This window comes from Marmota monax, unplaced genomic scaffold, assembly GCF_021218885.2.
Source record: "Marmota monax isolate L192 unplaced genomic scaffold, Marmota_monax_Labrador192_F-V1.1 WCK01_AAM20220418_F8-fsc00053, whole genome shotgun sequence".
Classification (NCBI taxonomy): domain Eukaryota; kingdom Metazoa; phylum Chordata; class Mammalia; order Rodentia; family Sciuridae; genus Marmota; species Marmota monax.
In genome coordinates, this window is record NW_026693153.1 from 6872651 (window position 1) to 6897323 (window position 24673).

The 24673-nt window shown below is 37.9% G+C and overlaps 1 protein-coding gene across 21 annotated transcripts in view; it reads left to right on the plus strand.

The window, feature by feature from the left end:
- Positions 1 to 24673, plus strand: part of Abi3bp (ABI family member 3 binding protein) — a 247636-nt gene that overhangs the window by 176728 nt on the left and 46235 nt on the right. For 6 of the 21 annotated variants that reach the window (XM_046455247.2, XM_046455248.2, XM_058582900.1 and 3 more), the window contains 9 exons: positions 283 to 339; positions 1051 to 1131; positions 1747 to 1794; positions 2546 to 2611; positions 4786 to 4860; positions 7827 to 7901; positions 21225 to 21284; positions 22250 to 22297; positions 23078 to 23158. In XM_046455247.2, coding sequence (XP_046311203.1) covers positions 283 to 339; positions 1051 to 1131; positions 1747 to 1794; positions 2546 to 2611; positions 4786 to 4860; positions 7827 to 7901; positions 21225 to 21284; positions 22250 to 22297; positions 23078 to 23158 — 591 coding nt within the window. The remainder of the gene's footprint in view (positions 1 to 282; positions 340 to 1050; positions 1132 to 1746; positions 1795 to 2545; positions 2612 to 4785; positions 4861 to 7826; positions 7902 to 21224; positions 21285 to 22249; positions 22298 to 23077; positions 23159 to 24673) is intronic. The other 15 variants (XM_046455260.1, XM_046455261.1, XM_058582901.1 and 12 more) reach the window with 12 other exon arrangements.

Below are 24673 nucleotides of genomic sequence, written 5' to 3' on the forward strand. Positions count from 1 at the left end.
CATCTCTTCTGAGTATCTTTTAATTATATAAATGTCATTTTGGTATTCATGCTGAAAATATGGTTATTAATGGTAACGTACAATAATTATATTGTAAATTAAATTCAATTATTAGAGCTTCCTTTAATGTTAGTGCTAATACCATTGTTGTTGTTATAACAGTTAACACTGAATGCTTACCAGGTAGAAGTCTCCTTTCATAATAATTAGTTTGTACTGATTTGTTTAATGCTCACAACAATCCATCCTTGATCAATTGTACTATTTTGTGTCTCCTGCTAGTTTCTGAGGTTCTGGAATCGGTTACATTTAGCACTGAGTCATCAAAGGAGACCATAGGTAAAAATGTTCCCCAATGGGAAGTCACGCATGTATGCTTTTCCATCTCGTTGCAAAAATCATCTTTGGATGTCCTCATGCTTTGTGACTTTTCACAGCCACCTGCTCCCCACTTCTTGTCATGCTTATCCAGTGAGTCTTGAGAGTCATTAAATACAGCATATTGTATCAGTATCTGCTGCTATGCAAGTTTCATGATTTCCTTATTTAGTTTCCTCTCCCTGAGTGAAACTTTTATTTTTTTAATATTCTGATCACTCTTTTAATATGTGTACATATGTAAATATGTTCACATTTGCACAAATTTCATTTTCACATCATTTTTAATATTCGTATCCATGCTTCCTAGGATTCATTCTATGTCTTTTTCTTACAAGAACTCTTATGCAAAACTATGTAAAGAAGTAAAATTATTTGCTTTGCTCTGGGTAGTAATTGCCGGAAATACTGCCAGTTATGATGTGATGTGTGTGCATGTGTGTATATGTTTTCCCAGAGAGCACACTGCCTTCATTTTCTGCCCTCATTTCAATCTTATTAAATTGATAATTTACTTGATATCAATCTTGATAATCTGCTTGAATATTAATTATCCTCATGAGCATATCTGCATAAGATTATTAACCTGAGTTTTCAAGGTAAACACAGGATTCCATGGCAGTATACTTTGGGCTTCCCTCCACTAACCAGCCATTCCCTGTTTCTTCCCAGCACCAGTCAAAACAGATTATATATATCCCACGACCAAATCACCTTTCGGGACAGAGGAATCAAAACCTAAAAGTGGTAAAGGTTTTCATGCTACAGTTCATTTATTCAACACATTTTTAATTAGTATGTGTTACATAGTATAGCATAAATGTTTAACCTATAGTACTTATTTGTTCTACAACTGAACAGATTTGAGGAGCTATAGCTACCAGCATTCTTGGATTCTTTGTTTATTCTTTTAATTTTTGTTGTAGTTATAGATGGACAGAATGCCTTTATTTTATTTGTTTGTGCTCTGCCACTGAGCTGCGCCCCAGCCTGCATTCTTGGATTCTGAAAGTGATAATTGACTCTGAAAACAGAAATAAATTTCTGTTTCTCTGCTGTTATCTAAAGATTGGAGCATAAAAACATTTGGAAGTCAGAGACAGTTAAAACATTGGAGAATTGAGGTCATAAAATACAATTTCCTCCTGTTTTTCTTTTTTTTCCTGTCTAAATACATTGTTCTATCCATAAATGACAATGCTAATTCTTTTTTCTTATTGTTGGTTGTTCAAAACATTACATAGTTCTTGATATATCATATTTCACACTTTGATTCAAGTGAGGTGTGTTGATAGTCAAGGAAGAAATACTTGAGGATAACTTAACTTCTTACAGGTTTTAAAATTGTTCTCCCTTGTTTTGATGCAGTTGTGGAATCTATTACATTTGTATCTGAACCTCCTGTGACCACGCTAGGTAATGACAACCTCAAGCGTCCAACCCATATGCTTTCTGTCCTCATCACACCATCACCAGACCCCTGAGGGTCTCGCTCATTGTGAATTCACATTGCATCACCATTCTTTGTCACACAGTTCATTGTCATTCTTGGTGCTTCTGCTCATAACCATTGTCCAAAAATGTCTCTTCCGTTTTATATTAAGCCTTGATCTCCTTTCTCTGCTTACATCAGCCAGATGTTTGAATCTAAAGCATCTCTTTTCTTAACATTAAGCATTCCACCAATTTGGTATTGTGTTGAATGTTTCAGGCGATGCTTTTTTGAATGATGATTCATTTCTACTTTCTTACCTAAGCAGCGGACTTCCCATTAACACTCATTCCATCCCATTCATTTACTTTCTGGATTCTTCTTCCTTCATTGTTTAAGTGAAATGCTATATTGCTTAACTGTCTTGTGTCACAACATTTTTTTTATTATCTTTCCTTTCATGGTTCTTATTTAATATGTCTTTCTAGAATTGTTGAGGAGGCAGGATCCTAATGTGAAGATTTTAAATGTAATAATGTTGCTTACTTCAAACGTGCTTTGAAACCTGGCACTAAGCATTTTTTAAGCTAAATGAGTTACATAGAAATAGGGATGATGTTTTCCTACAGACTTCAATTTTATTTTAAAAAATCTGTTACTTTTCTATCTGTTGTCTGTAATCAGGGTGTGTCAAGCATTTTAGTAACCTGGCATACTTTCCTTCAATTACCATAGAAACGTCATCTCTGCCTTCCCAAACTATAACCCCACCCAGCCCTGATGAGCCTCAGACTGAACCTGGTAAATACTTTATTTCATATTTCATGCATGAGGTGAGTGTTTGCAATGAGAAATGGGTCTCTTCTGGATATGAAGACTTGGCTTCATCACTCTGCTCACCGTCTCAGATGGGTGAGCCTACCTGTCTGATGTACCACTTCTCCATCTATCATCAGTAACCTCTCAAATGGCAATGTTCTATATTTTTGTTAGAAAAATGCTGAAAAACACCCTTTAGCTAGTCTTCAAGTGTTTAACTCGGGAAATAGAAATGTTTCTGGGAAAGGACATTTATATTCTCTTTTTAAGTCTCTGTGTGTGTGTGTGTGTGTGTGTGTATGACACATTCAATGTGAATACATATACATACATAATCTTAATTACTTTATCATCTTGATTAATTTTAACATATCTCATTTGTGTTTGAGATTAAAAGAAACCTCCAGAAATAGGTTTCACAATATAATCCACATAGAAGAACAGCACTGGCCTGTCACCATGATTATTCAGGGGCCTTACTTTTTTCCACTCATTCCTGTAGTGGTCTGGTCATTTCACTGCATACACATAAAAGAAACTCAACTCAAACCATTAACTTTGGCAAGTCATAAAGTTTTGCTTAGTGTTGTAGTTAGGGATCAATGGAAACAAGTAGCCAAGATGAAAAATTAAGTGTGTCTCTTCTCCAAGGAAAATCTTCTCAATTCCTGCAGGATTCCATGGAGAGAAGTTTTATCATAAATAAGCCATAACTTGTGTTTTGATTGCTCTTAAGCTATTTTTATATGACTCTGCTTTCAGGGGAAATAGGGATATTAATTCTATCTATTGTGCTCTGAAACATTCTAAATATTGCCTATAAACTCTACAGTTTAATTTTTTTTTCTAGAATTCTGCATTGGGTACATGAATGGAAGCTGTACCTGACTTTTCCAAAGTTTGTCTTCAATAGGCCTAATCATTTATATTTTTGAAATACCTAATTGTAAACACTATTATTTCTTATTCTGCATCATTTTTCATGGAGTTGCTTCATGATGTGCTGTTACCTTCTCATGGTCCTTCATAAATCCTTGGGAAAGCAAATAGTCCATCAGATTGATCCTCAGCAAGTGAGGAAGTTGAGAACCAGAAAATCATGGCACTGTAACAAACAAAGCATTGAATTTTAGCATTGGAAAAGCTCTTAAAAATCAGTAACTTTTGATGAAGAACTTGAGTCTGTAGCCCTGTGATTAGCAAAGGGAGCTAAACCACCAGGCTCCTAAACCAAAGTAATCTCCCACATGTGCTGGTATTCTTCTCTCAACAGGCAAGAGGATTCCACTGAAACCCTGCATACTTTCTGTGTTTTGATGTTTAGTATGAAAGAATCCTTTGCAAATTCATTCAGAAATTTCTAGTGTCTAATAATTCTTATTTTCAGCAAGTTTTTCTTAAGCTGCCTGAACCTGCATGATGTTCATACCATATTTTTTCTTATCTTTTATTGAAAACCCATTTTAGTTCAACCAAACAGGTGCTTCCACAGATGATGCTTGCATATGATAATTACCTTCCTTTGTCAGGTTATACTTTTAATTTCCTTAGCGAAGGAAGCAACAATCAGTTTTACACTGTATATCCTAAAACTTCTTGGGAATATCAAGCAAAGGGATAACGCTCCACAGAAAAATACCTTGGATGTTCAATTTTTCTTCCCTGATATAACCAATAAAATTGTGTTTTGTTTAGTAAGATTAATTTTCCCCATTAGTACTTGCTATTAGCATATACTGTATATTTGGAATATAATTTGGTAACTTAATTTTTTATTTAGAAAAAAACATATGTATAAAATAACACACCTAGATATTCTGATGAAATGATGCAAACTTATTATAAGAATCAATTTTATGAAATTTATTTTCAACCTATTGAATAGATATTTTGAAGGAGATATTTCTGAAAAATCCCAACAGTTCCATTTTGCCAGATGAACATCTTGGATGTCATTTAGTGTGCCTTTGTGTTTTGTTTTCTGTATTTAAAAAATATTGTCTTCCTCTTCTCTGTAGTCCTTTAGAAGCTTTAGTTGCACTTGCTGTGTATTTTGGTCTTCAGTTACTCAACCAACATCTTTAAATTCCTAGAGGCTTAGGTACTGTGATTCTCAAGAAGGGCTCAAGAGCTCCAAAACTATGTCTTTCTTGTAGCTCCCTGGCAGACACCACGTGCTCCTCCCAAGCCAAAAACATCTCCACACCCAAGAATCCCACAAACACAACCAGGTAAATATATTTTATATTTTAAAATGAAAAATTTGAAATGAATAGAGTTATTCTGTTTGATTATAGCAGGTTGAGTTTTTTAACCCATATAAAACAAGTCTTCATCTACTAAAGGTTTTTTATTATCTTTAGGTTTGATCAAAGAATTTTTCATTGGGAGAGCTTAATTCACTAAGCTTCTCTAATGTTCCCTTATTTAAGATGGGGCTAGTTGAGACCAGCATTTCTTACCTAGGGTAACCTGTCCACTCCCTTTTCCTCTCCCACCTTGAGATTGTCCTCCTCGTCCTTCCACCACCTCTGAATGGACTTCCCCTATGCAGTCACCTAATTTAAATTATCATTAATATATGACCTACCTGCAGAAAATATCTGAGGTGCACCTCCCCAAGGATACCAGGAAATGAAACTTCACTATCACTAGTGGTCTGGAAAAGGAAAATATTTAGCAGCATCAAAATTATTCTTGATCCAGGTAGTAATTCTGGACTCTACCATGAGTATTTAAATCATATCTTGGAAACTCCACTGAAGGAGGGGAGAGAAACTATAGTTTTTGGTCCACACCTGATTCTGAGAGAAAATTTACTTTTTTCTTTAAAGAAAAATTCCTTAAAGTAACTAATAATTTTTAAGTCTGTATTATTAAGTGCATTTTTAGATTTGTTTTAATTAGTTACCAAAACTTTACTATGAAAATAATACATTCTGATGCATAAATATATGAAGGTGCCAAGATAACATTGCCCCAAAGAATAAGAAATTTTAAATAATATATTTGAAACATTAAGATATAAGAAGTCCTGGTAAAAATAATTAGTGATTAATTAATAAATAATAATAGGACAGGTATGAAATAAATAAAAAATTTTAAAACTAGTAGTTATGAAATAATCAAGTCTATTAAATTTGTTGATAGGAAACTAAAAATCTCACTTTAAAAATGATGTTAAAATTACGTGAGAAGCAGCTCTCAATTTTTTATTTGAATATACATCATAGAGCAAGTTAAAAAGGAAGAAGAAATGGAAATTTTAAAAACACAAAAACTTAATAGATATTGACATACAAGAGAAAAATAAAAAATAAATATTGGGAGTTAAGACACAGGCTAAAAATGTCTAGTTAGTAAGTAAATAAATAGTTAAAGGAGAGATGAAGTAATAGAGAAATGTATTCGTAATTTTATCTTAGTACTCTGTAATTATAAAAATAGAATTTGCTCTAATTTCCCATTATTATACTATATTCTAAGTTTCAAATTTGTTTAATTTTGATTTAGACCTTCAGCTAACCTTTCTTGACAAGATGTGTAACTTGAGAATGGATAGATTCACAGGCTTAATGCGTTCCACTCTCTAAAACCTGAAGGGGCTGCCAAACTGTAAGAAGAGTATCCTGTAATTGTCCCAACTGGGGAAGCTTCCAGACCATCAGGATCTCTGATGGAAAGTAGCTGCAACCCTAATACCTCTGGCTTTGTCAGTGCTACTTAATGTAAGGGAAAAATTTGGAAAACTAATCATGAAAAAAATCCATTCTAATTATTTGTTTTTAAAGTAGGTGGAATGAATATCTCTCCTACCCATAATGAGAATACAAATCTTATTTCACAGGTACTAGCATTATCCTAGATTATTAGTCTTTTAATGATATGTGTGTATAATTGACATACATGTCACAAAATATTTTAAAGACAAACATTCAAATCTTAGTACCTCTTCCCTTGCCTTTGGCCAACTCTTGTAAATATGAAGAGGTCATTTGAGTGAGAGAATGTTCTATTTATGTATATAATACCAATGCAAATTATGCTGGGCATAAAAAAAAAGAGTATCATCTAATAATAATGTGAATAATTCAAAATGTATCACAATTTTATTTATCCACAACTTTTTTCAGAATAAAATTCTGTAATTGGTCATGTCATCTTTCTTGCTATTTTAATGCAAAGTATATTTATAAATTAGAGAGATTGAAATCTTTATTTGCATTTGAGGACAAAGCAGAATCCAAAATTTGGAACAAGTCATCAAGGCCATCTTATAAGTCCATAAAACTTTGATTTTTAGATTCCTATGTTCATACATAATAACATTACTATTGTTAATTTTATATTTATAGATATCAAACGTCATAATTATGGGTGCTCCTAGTTGTGGGGGGGATAAACGATATGAAAATCAGGATACAATCAGATTCTTCAATGCCATTTTTGTAAAGTTCCTTGAGAAGTTGAAGAAACTATATAGTAGTATGAACCTTGCCTATTTCTTTACCTTTCAATGTAGCTGATAATTCCTTCCTCCCAGCATGATGGTGTAAACCGGAAGACATAATCCCTATAAAAGCATTTCTGAATTGTGAAGTGAACTATAAATAAATTAGATATATTTTCTTGGTGCCTGTTCGTTTAGCACCTTGTTATTCCAAAGGAATGGATGTAGAAAGAAACGTTTAATTTGGAAACATGTTTATTCGAAGCTTCCTGGAGGCCTGAGAAACACAAGGGAGTAGAGTGAACCCACTGGTCCTCAATGGTCCATTGCTTTTCTGCTGTGGCCTGAGGTAACTTGACCCTGTCAGTGCTGGTAGGTTTCCACTCTGACTTCACTGACTTCTTCAGCAGAAGACATGAGAGTACATTTAAGAAGTCAATCAAACATATCCATAAAGGAAAAGCACTCTTGCATTTATTTAATTGCTGTATCCTCGGAAATAAAAAAATTCTTTATCATACCCCGAAGGTTTGTTAAATTTTGTGATTACTCAGATTTTGTTTTCCTAAAAGTATTTGGATTTCTAACTTATCTCCCTGAGCTTATGATTTACTTTTCTGTTTAGCCCCTGGGTCAACCGTATCCTGTTTTATCAGCATTCCAGCTTATTCCTCACCAGGCCTTATGTGTTAAGCATGACTTGAGACACTGAAACCAAAGACTCATGAACTGAATTCTCTCTTTCAGTTCCTAAGGGGCCCCAGCGTGCTACTTCAAAACCAAAAATGTCACCAAGTCCAGAAGCATTATACACTACACCTGGTAAATGTTTTATTTCATGTTTAAGCCAAACACATTCTATTGCATTCAGCTGTCCTGAAACATGAGAGTTGATATATGTGAGGTCAAGATTTCATTTATGGGGCTGAGGGGAAGATGGCGGCGAGGGGAGTGCATTACCCCCGTGTGCTGCTTCACTGTGTGGGAGTATGACAAGTCAGGACGGCTAAAGGATATCTTGTTAGGAATTTCCAGCAATAGTGGGGTGCGCCGGAACCTGGAGGAAGGATTTCCATCGCATGAGGATCGGCTACGGGGACTCAAACGCGAGAGGTTTGTCGCACGGAGGGTAAAACTGCTTATTCAGCAAATCGCCCCGCGGCTAGAGTCTGCAAGGCGCGCTGGGATAGAGACGCAGGGTTACAGCGCTGCAGTTTCTGCCAGACGCGCAAGCACCGCACTCAGGGCTGAATTCTGGGTTCCAGACGGGGAAGGAAGCGGTCCATCTCGGTTCTCCACACCGGTCAGACCACAGAGGAGGCCAGCAGCCACCATGTTGGTAAACTGACGTCACCACACCTGTTTTTGACTGACCGCAGCTCATTCAGCCATAGAACAGGTAATTTCAGGCTGCAATTCGCCTGCGGCTTGCAGACAGATTGCTAGGGTTCAGCGCCTGGGGGCTTCTTAAAATCTGATCTTATCGGAGTGAACACGGAGCGCGGGGCGGCCGAGTTCCGGCTCCCGGAACCGTCCCGGAACCGCCCTGGCTCCGGGCTGCGGAGCCTGCGGAGGCTGCTTCTTGGACCCTGCTAATATCAGAGCAAACACGAAACACCAAGAAGCCGAATTCCAGCTCCCGGAACTGAGCCCGCGGGGACTGCTTCTTGGAGCTTACACTTATAGGAGCTTACACCGAGCACAGAGCGGCCGAGTTCCGGCTCCCGGAACCGTCCCGGAACCGCCCTGGCTCAGGGCTGCGGAGCCCGCGGAGGCTGCTTCTTGGACCCTGCTACTATCAGAGCATACACCAAACACCAAGCGGCCGAATTCCGGCTCCCGGAACTGAGCCCGCGGGGGCTGCTTCTTGGAGCTTACACTTATAGGAGCTTACACCGAGCACGGAGCGGCCGAGTTCCGGCTCCCGGAACTTCCCTGGACCGGGGCTAGGAGCCCGCGGAAACTGTGTCTCGGTCCGGGTCCTGCTGAGGGCAGGTCAGGACTCACCCATTGCTTGGGTTGCCTGGCAAGGGGAACGAAATGCTGCCATTCGCATAGGATACCAACATGGCAGAGATCTGATGTCAGCAGAAAGCGGTGGAGGAGAGATCTTCATCAATACCAGCGGTGACATAAGCAGTTGGTCTCCTGGTAAGGGGGGTGAGGCTCAGTCACCCGAGTCTCCTCAATTTGTCCTCGAGCCAGAGGGAAGGAGCCGGGCCGCCGCCAGCCCCCGGAGCAGGCCCAGCGGCTCGCCAGCGTGGTGACCGCGTGACCCCAATTGGAGAGGGGGCGGAGCGGAGCCGCCACCCACACCCGCCAGGTGGGCAGACCCACGACCCAGTAGTACATGGGCGTGGTAGGAGGGGCAGGGCAGAGCCGCCCTTCGCGCTTGCAAGGTAAACAGACCTGTGACAGCCTGGCGGGTCAGGCCCAGTGGCCTGCCAGTGTGGTACACACGTCACCCCAACTCGAGTAGGGGCAGAGCAGATCCTTATCCCACGCCCGGATCAGGCCCTGCCGGTGTGGTGGTCACGTGACCCCAATTGGAGTGGGGGTGGAGCGGAACCGCCACCCGTGCCCGCAGGGTGAGCAGACCAGTGATCAACCTGCAGATCAGGCCCAGGGGTCCGCAGGCGTGGTAGGAGGGGCAGGGCAGATCCGCCGCCCGCGCCTTCAAGGTAGGCAGACCTACAACAGACCGGCGGATCAGGCCCAGGAGCCTGCCGGCGGGGTACAAACACCACCCTAATTGGAGTAGTGACAGAGCAGAGTCGCCTCCCTTGCCAGGAACAGACCCAGCATCCTGCAGGCGGGGTAGTCACGACACCCCAATTGGAGTAGGGGCAAAGCAGAGCCTCCACCCGTGCCCGAAAGGTGGGCAGATCTGCGACCGACCAGCGGGACAGGCCCAGTGGCCTGCTGGTACGACAGACACGTCACCCCAATTGGAGTAGGGGCAGAACAGAGCCGCCACCAGCTCCCAGAACAGGCCCAGTGACCTGCCGGCGTGGTAGCCACGACACCCCAATTGGAATAAGGAGAGAGCAGAGCCGCCGCCCGCACCTGCAGGAAAGATACGCAAGCAGTATGAAAAGACAAGGAAAGAAAGGACCACAAGCAATGCAGGTCAACGCAACTTTAGAAGAGGTAACAGCTGCAGCAGATGGAATGTCAGATAAAGAATTCAGGATATACATGCTTCAGATGATCTGGAGTATCAAGGAAGACATTAAACAGCAAAATCAGACAATGAAAGATCATTTCGACAACGAATTACGCAAACAAATCCAGGAAGCAAAGGATCAACTATACAGGGAGATAGAGGTTATAAAAAACAAGCAATCAGAAATCCTAGAAATGCAGGAAGCAATAAACCAACTTAAAAACTCAATGGAGAATACTACCAACAGAGTAGAACACTTAGAAGATAGAACATCAGACAATGAAGACAAAGTATTTCAACTGGAAAAGAACATAGACAGCTCAGCAAGACTGTTAAGAAACCATGAGCAGAACATCCAAGAAATATGGGATAACATTAAGAGACCAAACTTAAGAGTCATTGGGATACAGGAAGGTACAGAGCTCCAAACCAAAGGAATGAGCAGTCTATTCCATGAAATAATACAAGAAAACTTCCCAGACTTGAAGAATGAGACAGAATCCCAAATCCTAGAAGCCTACAGGACGCCGAATGTGCAAAATCATAAGAGATCCACACCTAGACACATTATAATGAAGATGCCCAACATACAGAATAAGGAGAGAATTTTAAAAGCTACAAGAGAAAGGAAGCAGATTACATTTAGGGGCAAGCCAATCAGGATAACAGCTGATCTTTCAACACAGACTCTGAAAGCTAGAAGATCCTGGAATAACATATTTCAAACACTGAAAGATAATGGGTTCCAACCAAGAATGGTGTATCCAGCGAAATTAAGCTTCAGGATGGAGAATGAAATTAAAACCTTCCACGATAAACAAAAGTTTAAAGAATTCGCAGCTAGAAAACCATCTCTTCAAAACATCCTAGCCAAAGTATTACAGGAAGAGGAAATGGAAAATAACAATGAAAACCAACAGTGGGAGGTAGGACAGAAAAGGGGGGGGGGAAACAATCAAAGAGGAAAACAAACAATGTTTAGTAACAGAAATAAACAAATATGGCTGGAAGAACAACCCATATCTCAATAATAACCCTAAATGTTAATGGCTTAAACTCACCAATTAAGAGACACAGGCTAGTAGAATGGATCACAAAACAAGACCCAACAATATGCTGCCTACAGGAGACGCATTTGATAGGAAAAGACATACATAGGCTGAAGGTGAAAGGTTGGGAAAAATCATATCACTCATATGGACTTCGGAAACAAGCAGGCGTGTCCATACTCATATCAAATAAAATAGTTTTCAAGCCAAAGTTAATCAAAAGAGATAAAGAGGGACACTACATACTGCTTAAGGGAACCATACACCAACAAGACATAACAATCATAAATATTTATGCCCCAAACAATGGTGCAGCTATGTTCGTCAAACAAACTCTTCTCAAGTTCAAGAGTCTAATAGACCACCACACCATAATCATGGGAGACTTCAACACACCTCTCTCGCCACTGGACAGATCTTCCAAACAAAAGTTGAATAAGGAAACTATAGAACTCAATAACACTATTAATAACCTAGACCTAATTGACATATATAGAGTATACCACCCAACATCAAGCAGTTACACTTTTTTCTCAGCAGCACATGGATCCTTCTCAAAAATAGATCATATATTATGTCACAGGGCAACTCTTAGACAATATAAAGGAGTAGAGATAATACCATGCATCTTATCTGATCATAATGGAATGAAACTGAAAATCAACGATAAAAGAAGGAAGGAAAAAGCACACATCACTTGGAGAATGAACAATAGGTTACTGAATGATCAATGGGTTATAGAAGACATCAAGGAGGAAATTAAAAAATTCTTAGAGATAAATGAAAACACAGACACAACATATCGGAATCTATGGGACACATTGAAAGCAGTTCTAAGAGGAAAATTCATTGCTTGGAGTTCATTCCTTAAAAAAAGAAAAAACCAACAAATAAATGATCTCATACTTCATCTCAAAATCCTTGAAAAAGAAGAGCAAAACAACAGCAAAAGAAGTAGAAGGCAAGAAATAATTAAAATCAGAGCTGAAATTAATGAAATCGAAACAAAAGAAACAATTGAAAAAATTGACAAAACTAAAAGTTGGTTCTTTGAAAAAATAAACAAAATCGACAGACCCTTAGCGATGCTAGTGAAGAGAAGAAGAGAGAGAACTCAAATTACTAGCATACGGGATGAAAAAGGCAATATCACAACAGACACTTCAGAAATACAGAAGATAATCAAAAACTATTTTGAATCCTTATACTCCAATAAATTAGAAGATAGTGAAGGCATAGATAAATTTCTTAAGTCATATGATCTGCCCAGATTGAGTCAGGAGGATATAGACAACCTAAACAGACCAATATCAATTGAGGAGATAGAAGAAACCATCAAAAGACTACCAACTAAGAAAAGCCCAGGTCCCGATGGGTATACAGCAGAATTTTACAAAACCTTTAAAGAAGAACTAATACCAATACTTTTCAAGCTACTTCAGGAAATAGAAAAGGAGGGAGAACTTCCAAATTCATTCTATGAGGCCAACATCACCCTGATACCTAAACCAGACAAAGACACTTCAAAGAAAGAAAACTACAGACCAATATCTCTAATGAACCTAGATGCAAAAATCCTCAATAAAATTCTGGCGAATCGGATACAAAAACATATAAAAAAATTGTACACCATGATCAAGTAGGATTCATCCCTGGGATGCAAGGCTGGTTCAATATACGGAAATCAATAAATGTTATTCACCACATCAATAGACTTAAAAATAAGAACCATATGATCATCTCGATAGATGCGGAAAAAGCATTTGACAAAGTACAGCATCCCTTTATGTTCAAAACTCTAGAAAAACTAGGGATAACAGGAACATACCTCAATATTGTAAAAGCAATCTATGCTAAGCCTCAGGCTAGCATTATTCTGAATGGAGAAAAACTGAAGGCATTCCCTCTAAAATCTGGAACAAGACAGGGATGCCCTCTCTCTCCACTTCTCTTCAACATAGTTCTCGAAACACTGGCCAGAGCAATTAGACAGACGAAAGAAATTAAAGGCATAAAAATAGGAAAAGAAGAAATTAAATTATCACTATTTGCAGATGATATGATTCTATATCTAGCAGACCCAAAAGGCTCTACAAAGAAACTATTAGAGCTAATAAATGAATTCAGCAAAGTGGCAGGATTTAAAATCAACACGCATAAATCAAAGGCATTCCTGTATATCAGCGACAAATCCTCTGAAATGGAAATGAGGACAACCACTCCATTCAAAATATCTTCAAAAAAAATAAAATACTTGGGAATCAACCTAACAAAAGAGGTGAAAGACTTATACAATGAAAACTACAGAACCCTAAAGAGAGAAATAGAAGAAGATCTTAGAAGATGGAAAAATATACCCTGTTCATGGATAGGCAGAACTAACATCATCAAAATGGCGATATTACCAAAAGTTCTCTATAGGTTTAATGCAATGCCAATCAAAATCCCAATGGCATTTCTTGTAGAAATAGAGAAAGCAATCATGAAATTCATATGGAAAAATAAAAGACCCAGAATAGCAAAAACAATGCTAAGCAAGAAGTGTGAATCAGGCGGTATAGCGATACCAGACTTCAAACTATACTACAGAGCAATAGTAACAAAAACAGCATGGTACTGGTACCAAAACAGGCGTGTGGACCAATGGTACAGAATAGAGGACACAGAAACCAATCCACAAAACTACAACTATCTTATATTTGATAAAGGGGCTAAAAGCATGCAATGGAGGAAGGATAGCATCTTCAACAAATGGTGCTGGGAAAACTGGAAATCCATATGCAACAAAATGAAACTGAATCCCTTTCTCTCGCCATGCACAAAAGTTAATTCAAAATGGATCAAGGAGCTTGATATCAAATCAGAGACACGGCGTCTGATAGAAGAAAAAGTTGGCTACGATCTACATACTGTGGGGTCGGGCTCCAAATTCCTCAAGAGGACACCCATAGCACAAAAGTTAATAACTAGAATCAACAAATGGGACTTACTCAAACTAAAAAGTTTTTTCTCAGCAAAAGAAACAATAAGAGAGGTAAATAGAGATCCTACATCCTGGGAACAAATCTTTACTCCTCACACTTCAGATAGAGCCCTAATATCCAGAGTATACAAAGAACTCAAAAAATTAGACAATAAGAGAACAAACAACCCAATCAACAAATGGGCCAAGGACCTGAACAGACACTTCACAGAGGAGGACATACAGTCAATCAACAAGTACATGAAAAAATGCTCAACATCTCTAGCTGTCAGAGAAATGCAAATCAAAACCACCCTAAGATACCATCTCACTCCAGTAAGATTGGCAGCCATTAGGAAGTCAAACAACAACAAGTGCTGGCGAGGATGTGGGGAAAAGGGTACACTTGTACATTGCTGGTGGGACTGCAGATTGGTGCAGCCAATTTGGAAAGCAGTATGGAGATTTCTTGGAAAGCTGGGAATGGAGCCACCATTTGACCCAGCTATTCCCCTTCTTGGTCTATTCCCTAAAGACCTAAAAAGAGCATGCTACAGGGACACTGCTACATCTATGTTCATAGCAGCACAATTCACAATAGCTAGACTGTGGAACCAACCTAGATGCCCTTCAATGGATGAATGGATAAAAAAAAATGTGGCATTTATACACAATGGAGTATTACTCTGCATTAAAAAATGACAAAATCATAGAATTTGAAGGGAAATGGATGGCATTAGAGCAGATTATGCTAAGTGAAGCTAGCCAATCCCTAAAAAACAAATGCCAAATGTCTTCTTTGATATAAGGAAAGTAACTAAGAACAGAGTAGGGACGAAGAGCAGGAGAAGAAGATTAACATTTAACAGGGATGAGAGGTGGGAGGGAAAGGGAGAGAGAAGGTAAATTGCACGGTAATGGAAGGAGACCCTCAGGGTTATACAGTGGAGGGGGTAGAGAGAGAGGAGGGGAGGGGAGGGGAGAGGTGGGGAGGGGGGAGGGTGGAGGATGGGAAAGGCAGCGGAGCACAACAGACACTAGTATGGCAATTTGTAAATCAATGGATGTGTAACTGATGTGAATCTGCAATCTGTGTATGGGGTGAAGGTGGGAGTTCATAACCCACTTGAATCAAAGTGTGGAATATGATATGTCAAGAAATTTGTAATGTTTTGAACAACCCACAATAAAAAATTTAAAAAAAAAAAAAAAAAAAAAAAAGGCATTTAGAATAGTGCCAAGTATAAAAAAAAAAAAAAAAAAAAGATTTCATTTATGCTGAAATGCCCTGTTGTATCATATGTGGTATGGTTAGGTTATTTCAGAGGTCTCGTGAGAGACCAGTTCCTCTTGTAGGAATTGCTACAAAATTTTACAAAAATTGTAATAATTGCTGTTATTGCAATCAGAAGTTAAAGAACTATGCCAAGGATAGAATGTCTTTCCAAGAACCTGCCGATTCTAACATGCTATACTCAAAATTTTCACCAAACTAAAATATAAAATAATATGGTTTGTTTTTTCTCAACAACAACAACAAAAATGATAACATGGCATTTTATAAATAGAGGTAATGATGTTTAGCAATTTGCTCATAAATTTTTCTGTACCCATTGATTTTTGTCTGTTTTTTTCCCCCTATCAAATTCACCAGGATAGAATTCAGTCACTGAGAGTGAGCTAGAAAGAAAATGTAGATTTTGGCAAGGTGTCCAAATTTTCAAAGTACCTATTTTCTTTGGAAATTTCTTATTTGCGGTTGCAACTTTGGTATTTTCATAGTTAGTTTCATGTTTTCAATTAGGCCTTTTTGGTGTGTAAGCTAAAAGAATGAGGGTTTAATTCTAAATGCTTTCTAAAAATTGGGCCCTGTTGTTTAAAGTGATAATTGAGTTAGAGTTCGGTAAAGCAATCATTTTCTTGAATTACTTACTTTAAAATACTGCCAGATTTGGATTAGGGAGAAACCTGACCATGAGCCTTATGAATTTGTTTCCTGATATAATCTTAGAAAACCAAGACAAAAGTAGGTAATAATTCCCCTCATCATTGTTTTGACATAAATGTCATTGTTTTGACATAAATGGGATGAGCTGAATAGAGAATTACCTCCTCAAGTCACACTGTTACTGTCATTGTTTTACATTGCCTTGTGGTCAGTACCATCATCTTCTACAGATTTTATCATTTCTTCCTAAAGCTTATTTTTTCCCCTGAAGTATGTATTATATAATTTTGTTTGTTTAATAGTTCTTTCATCAATTTCCTCCAGAGAAAACATAACCTCACATTGGGATTCAAATCAGGAGTTACCAGAAGTTTGCTATGTACCTGATGGCATATTAGATATCAATGTGTTTTTCCAAGTTTTAGAAACTCAGCACTTTCCTCTTCAAAACCCCCTTAAACTAAATGAGCTATTGATGTGACTAGCAAATTATTTATTTATATTCCATAGATTGTGTTCATATAATAATGCCATGAAGCCATAATTTAATACTATTTTACAACTTCCAGAAGAATTAGAATCTGGGGGAGAGGCCCATGTGAGTCTTTAAATGCTTGTAATAAAGTACAGTGCCTATTCATGGGAAGTGCCTGTCTTTCCCAGATTTGCCCTCATAAAATACTGCAATGCATGTTCAATTCAGTAAATATTGATTGATTTTTATATGCCCAGTTCTACATTTAGGGAAATAGGGATAAAAAGACAATTAGATATGATGTATGCCATAGAACACAGTGCAGTGAAGAAAACAGGACTATCTATAAATAAGTATAAAATAAGGCAAATCTCAATGATTAGTGAGATAGTGATATAAGCAAAATAAAATAAAACAATACATTCTAAATGTATGAATTGGAGAAGACATCATCAAGAAAAAGAGCTTTGAAGCCATTCTTAAAGGATAAGTAGGTATGTAGCTATTGATTTGTAAGGAATCAAAAAGAAGGGTAACAAAGCACTCGGCACTGTTGCTAAACTGCTGGAATTCAGAAGGACTAAATTGCTGGCCATTTTTTTTCCCTGTGGGCAAGATTAGTACAAGATGAGGATGTGAAAAGTCAATTAGACTCAAATGGTTGAGGGTATTTAACATCATGCTGGGTACTTTAAATTTTTTTCTATAGGCAATTAGACATTAAAGTGTGCATGCTTTTGTTGTTTTTGTCATGGAGGTGACATAATTGGTTCTGTATTTTAGAAAGACAGTTGTGATTAAAACGTGGAGTATAAGCTGGCAAAAGATTGGTGACAAGAGATCATTGAAGAAGTTTTGCACTAACCTAGAAGGGTGATTATGAATATTTGAACTGATAGTTGTAGGAAAGGGAATAATGCTGAAAGGCCTTTTGGAGATGGAATTGGTAAGACCTAGAAGTGACTGAATGATATTAGAGAAGGAAGATGCTCTCATTTCTAGCTGGGGCAAGTGGCATATGATATTACCATTAATCAAGATGGGGAATATGGAAGGAGGAACAGAGGCTTGGGTTTATACCTGTTAGGTATACAGGACTATAAGACTCTCAGGTGGGGATGTCTAACTGGTTATTGAAAATGTTTTTCCATATTTCTAAAAGGAAGTCAGGATTTGGGATGAGAATTTAGGAATTATCTTTCTAGATGGTCTTAAATCTTGGATAGCGTCATTCGGTAGAATGTATAGGCTGAGAAAACAAGAGGTCAGAAATCACAGTTACATTTAAGAATTGTGAAGAGAAAGAGGAGTTGCGAGATATTGTTGTCAAAAAAGATCCGAGGGTACCAGAGAGGTTGGGCAGGAAGGGGTCTCAAGAAGGGAAGAGTGGCCAACAATGATGGTAAAATGGGGAGGGGTCAGAAGAGGCTACTGACCTAACAGTGCAGGTCTAGAACCCCATTATTTGTATCATTGGGCTAGATGCTTAGGAATTCAGCAATTTTCAGATTTTAGAAAGGTGAAAGTATATGAACACAATTGATCACAAATATTTTGATAAGTCTGCAGTGAGAAGTATGAATGCTACATAGGAATCATAAAAACTGAAAGTGCTTGGATCAGTTCTAGCCACTTTTTGTTGCTGAGTAAATTTTTGCAAAACTATTTTCAGAGCTTCTTTGACTTCAGAACTATGAGCAAGGCATATCCATAGTGGGCTCATGGTTGCAGATTAGTGAATGACAGCCAGACTACAGTGGCTACAGAAGACAGCCAGAGACCAGGAAGCAGAGGCAAATACCAAGTGTTTGATTAAAGAAACGAGAGAGAGATGGTTTGAAAGGGAAGCCAAGGAATGGATTTTTGTTTTCTGGGTTTTGTTGTTGTTTTCAGGATGCTGGATCATTTGAGCAATTGAATAGGTAGAAGGGAAAGAACTCAGGAAGAAATGGAGACATGGATTGATGGTGAGAAATAGGAGATAATAGGAATAATGGAAAATAAAAAGTCTCAGAAGGGAAGGGAGAAAGGGTGTCCAAGAGCACAGGTAATACCTGGAAAGTGGGGCCAGAATAGGATCCTGTTTCCTTTCAGACCAGTGCTAAGGATACATAGCTGAAAAAGGAACTCATAAGTGCCTTCTTGTTAATTTATTTTTTCTTTGAAGTGTTACACTTTATTTAAAAAGAGAGTTAATATAATTGATTGGCCAGTTAATATAAATGTGAATTTGCTTAACATAATTAAGCCTACAATATAATAATGGTAAGTATAAGGAAATCAAAACTGCCTCTCAAATAAATTATCATCATTACTTAGATTGATGAGTTGCCCCCCCGCCCCCCGCCAAAAAAAAAATAGGCAATGTAGATTTTAGGGATTGAGTTCTTGCTCAATTTAGGGTACATATGAAATGTCACATAGGGAAAAGAAAAGAATAATAGCGTGCATTTCTTAGAACTGCAGTGGATCAAGTAGGAGAATGATTCATATCCCTTTCCTGTAAACATTTCTACTTCTTTCCTTTCCACTGATTTCACCTGCTTTAGAAAGTCTGCTGTGGCAGTTTATTAAATCATCACCTCATGGTTAGAAAGAGAAGTGCCAGTTTTAGCAGCTGGAATCCACATTATCCTAGCCTAAATTTCTCAGTAAACTAAAGCAGCAGCAAGTAATGTATTTACAGTATGGTGAATTTATTGGTAGCACATCTTTTCTCAGCTTTTTCTTCCTTCATCCAAGCTCTTCTTTGTATAGTCTAGTACTGTAATTAATTAGGGTGTTTATAAACTCTGGCTTCTTTGTATGTTCATGAATTTTGCAGAGCCAAATCGAAGTACTTTCTCCTTCAACCTCCAAATAAATATTTAGTTTGATTTACAATTGGAAATTCCTCATATTTTAGTGTTTGAATCCCCCAAAGCAAAGATTAAATGTCTAGGATTGTGGTGGGTTTTCTCTAAGATCAGTTCTCCACTGATCATTTTGGAGTTTCCTATTTTCTTTAAAAAAGAAATCTAGATTTTCAAATTCTCCTCAGTGTTACATTTTAGCTCAGAGAAGTTCTGAGAGTCCAAGTTTCTGTTCAATCAACCAAACTCCACAACTGTAATTTAGCTGGTACTTAGTGGCATAGACTAAGAATAGATGTGGCATGCAAGTTAAACTACTCCCAAAAACAATAAAAAGAGAATGTTCATTATATGCTGCCTATTTCTACACTAAAAATAAAGTGGTGCTTGGCTACCTCATAATTCAAAAGCTTTCCCAATCTTACTTCTGAGGCAGAGTTCTAGCCTGAACACTAATTTTTTTTTTCCAGCATCATGTAAGAGTCAAGAAAATCACACAGCTTCCCACAGAGACATTGGTATCTATGAAACCTTCAATGTAATAGGGAAACTTTTCAGTGAGAAAGTGGGCTCAAGGAAGTCTTCCTCACATTGAAACTGAGCCAAATAAGTGTTTTGCCCTGCTCTTGAAATGAGATTTTGGCATAGAAATGGGGTATGAACAATAGGCAAATTTAATATTTTCCCTCATAAGAAATAAGGTATAGGCCAGGGGCAGTGGCACAGCCTGTAATCCCAGCAGCTTGGGAGGCTGAGATAGGAGCGTCTAGAGTTTAAAGCCAGCGTCAGCAAAAGCAACATGCTAAGCAACTCAGTGAGACCCTGTCTCTAAATAAAATACAAAATAGAGCTGAGAATGTGGCTCAGTGGTTAAGTGCCCCTGAGTTCAACCTCCGGTACCCAGAAAAAAAGAAATAAGATATAAAGTTCCCATTCTATTTTGTGAAAATAGAGCCCAAGCATTAAAATTATGCCAGGGACTGATATGAGTAAATCTATTGTTCAGCTGTTTTTGGCTTTCCATATGCACACATGTCAAGCATGAAAGTGCATAACGTATCAAGAGCCCCATCACTAAGGAAGGCAAACTGGCGGCAGCTAGCATTCACTAGCTTGCACAGGCTGGTCTCTAATGACTGGCCAGTTCCTAACGTTTTATTCTCTCCCCACAACAATTGTTTATGCCATTTAAAATGAAACTTTGCCCTCCCCTGAGATATTTCATATTTTTGTCTTTCTTGCTGTTTTCCTCAATATGAAGGCCATTTTATGCACTTTAGCCAAGATAATGTATTTTCTATTGCTGTCAGCAGGATTTGAGCATGAATAATATCAAATGGCAGCTAAACTCTGCAGATGAAAGTTGACTTTCTGTTTGAAATGATCTCAGGGAGACCTAGCTTCTTGGGTTGTGTTTAATTACATTAGTGATTTCACCACCACCCCCATACACACACACTTTTTCTTTTTTCCTTTCCTCAAGTGGGGCTCCAGGGTGAACTGTGACCAACTTTGTTTTTGTTTACTGTCACCAGACCCTTCTCTACACAGTGGCATTTTTGCATTTTGAAGGAGGTGATCTCCTCAGCTTTATCTTAACCATCATGAAAGTACTTTTGCATCCATCATGCTTTCTGGGAAGTGGGTTCTGTTTACAAGAATTACATAGTGTTTTATCATCTTTTTCTTTCAGTTCCGAAAGATGCACTCCTTCCCCATAAACCAGACCCTGAAGTTTCTCAGCATGAATCTGGTAAATTAGTTACTTTATTTTTAGTTATAAAGCATATTTTTTAAAAAAATTATTCTTGTGGTCAATATATTTTATGGAAGAAGTGAAAAAAATTGTGGATATAAGTATATTTCTCTTTCTTTTTCAAAATTTATTTATTTGAATTGAGTATATATGGCAGCAGAATGCATTTTTGATTCATTGTACACAATTGCAGCACAACTTTTCATTCATGGTTGTACATGATGTAGCATTGCGCCATATGTGCAGTCATACATGTACCTAGGGTAGTAATGTCCATCTCATTCCATCATCTTTCCTGTCCCCAAGCCCCTTCCCCTCCTCTCCTTTCCCCTTTGGCTGATCACAGTTCCTCCATTTTTCCTATGCCCTGCCCCCATAATGGATCCCCATTATGGATCAGAACATTTGGCCTTTGGCTTTTGGTACTGGATTACTTCGTTTTGCATGGTATTCTCCAACTCCAGCCATTTAACTGCAAATGCCATAATTTTATTTTCTTTTAATGCTGAGTAATATTATATTGTACATCAGTATATTTCTTTGGGGAAAATTTAATCATATAATCTGAAATATAAATGAAGGAATAGTATATAATAAGTTTATATTACCTGAAAGTGTTTTAATTGAATGAAAGATCATATTAAAATTACAAAACATAATTATGAACTGAATCAACTATTTTACCTCCTTTCAAAATATAAATGTAGCTATGTTTTGACAATGAATATACTTTGAAATAAAAAACAGGTATCTATTCAAGTTTTCCACAAAATGATTGTGAATGAGATCTTTAAAGTTTAAGTTTCCTGACTAGCACCTAGAAAGTAGAATTTTCTCAAGTTATAGTTCTTAGAGAATGTTCAAATGATTAAATTAATGCATATAGAAAATATAGAGACTATTTTGACTTTATCAGGTAGGATCTCTCATAAATATGTTTCTTTGATTTGCTTTTGACATAGTTCTACAACCTGTTACCTTTAGAATCGAGCCACCAGAGACAACAATAGGTAATGGTTTTCCCATAATTGCCAATTCTAAATGTTTTCTTTACTACCATCAAGATTGCAGGTCTCTCTCAAATGGTCATAATTGAAACATCATTCCTTCTCAACCCATCTCATCATTTCATTCTTATCATCACTCTTTCTGAAATAGAGATGCTTTCCTGTTATAAAGGCTTTGCTCTGAAGATCAATTTAAGATGGCTCATCACTGAGTGCAACCTCATCTACCTCATTTATCTTCATGATTCCGCCTTACAGTGCCCATCTATTTAACAGTTCCTGCTGGGTTAGTGGTTCTCAGCTGTAGTGTTACAATACGTTAGCATGTGACAAGTTGGAAAGGTACTGTAGAGAAATTATTATTCATACCATTCAAAATGCTGAAAATTGCCAGTGATTTACTTGTAAAACTAGAAAAGATATAAAATTATCCTAACAATTTTGTAATTTACTCTGCTCACTTGGGTGGTAGGTAGAGGGATAGAGCTGTAACTAACAGACCAGAACCATGTCTTACCCTACTCCATCTTGACTAGGTATTCTCATGGAGCTGGTTGAACATAGAATGTCATTTATTATGTGTCCTAAAAAATGGGGAAAACAGCTGAGAACCATTATTCTATTATTCTATAATCATGATCCTGTGAGTTCTATATATACTTAATTTTCTTCTTCATCACTTTCCCTTTTCTATTTAAAATGAAGAAAACTTACATAATACCATTCTGGTGTGGTGCTGGCTTTGAATTAAAAGTTGACAACATTGATACTTTTCTCTTGCAGCTCCTTTAGAGTCACGAGGCATCCCTTTAATACCTATAATTTCACCAAGTCCTAGTCAAGAGGAACTACAAACCACCCTGGGTAAATTTTGTTTTGATATTTCAGTCTAATGAGTAATCTACTTTTTAGAGACTGCCCTTATAGCCATAAGCGCAATATGCTTATGGGTTGTTTCCCAACAATAGAAGATCTCTTTTTATCATTATACCAAAAAATACCTGCTTCATTTGATAATTTACATTAACTGTATGTTTGTCCTTCTAATATTCATGCTGATTTTCAATATAAAAATTTCAAGTACAATGAGCCCTTTATATCCATGGATTCCCCATCCATGGATCCAAGTAACCTTAAATCAAAAATATTACCGGGCAAGATAGGGCATGCCTATAATCCCAGCATTTAGGGAGGCTGAGACAGGAGGAATGCAAGCTTAAAGCCAACCTCAGCATAAATGACATGCTAAACAACTCAATGAGACCTTGTCTCTAGATAAAATACAAAATAGGGCTGGGGATGTAACTCAGTGATTGCTCCTGAGTTCAATCCTTGGTACCAAAAAAAAAATCAAAAATATTCTTTAAAAAATTGTGTCGGTACCAAACAAGAGTTTTTCCTATTCCAAGTTGAATTCACTATGTCAACTGTATAGATTGCATGTACATTATAGTAGGTATTACAAGTAGTATAAAGATTATTTAAAATATATAGGAGGATGTGCACAGGTTATATAAATACTAAGTCATTTTACATAAAGGATTGAGCATCCGTAGTGGAAAGTCCTAGAACCAATCTCCTGAAGATACCCAGGGATTACTATATTCTAAGAAGAAAAGTGTTCTTAGAGCAAAGCTGTACTTTTTTTTTTTTTTATTTTTCAAAATTTGTGCTGGGTATGGTGGTGCATGCCTGCAATCCCAGTGGCTCAGGAGGCTGAGGCAGAAGGATCATAAGTTCAAAGCCAGCCCCAGCAACTTAATGAGGTCCTAAGCAACTCAGCAAGGCCCCAAGCAACTCAGCGAGGCCCCAAGCAACTCATTGCTCAGTAAGACCCTGTCTTAAAGAAAATACAAAAAAGGCTGGGGATGTGGCTCAATGGTTAAGTGCCCCTGAGTTTGATCTCCAGTACCCCGCCCCCCATCCCCGCCAAAAAAAAAAATCTGACCAAAATCAGACAGCTAGTGTCAAAGCCAGGCTTAGAAACTTCATTCTTAGTCACTAGAACTCCCAGAAGAAGCCCAGTGTTACACATGGCAATGAGTGTGGTGGAAAAATGAGACTACCCCAGGCATCAGGAAGGTGTCACCGAGAAGTTGACATTGACACTGGGTGCTCAAGTTGAAAGGAGAGTTCAAGAGGCATAGATCCAAAATGTCCTTTAAGTTAAAGACAGATGGGAAAGAGGCTCAGGGCAGGAACAGCAGCTAGACTGCTCTACCAAGCATGCAGAAGCAGGGTGAGTCAGGAAGTCTTGGTCGTATGAGCTGAGTCAAAAGACTCAGATATGTTTATTGTATAGGAAACTGATTTTGCCTGAGTCATGGCTAAAAATGAACCAAAAAGAAAAAGTTTCCAGTCCATGCATGTGGGTTCCTT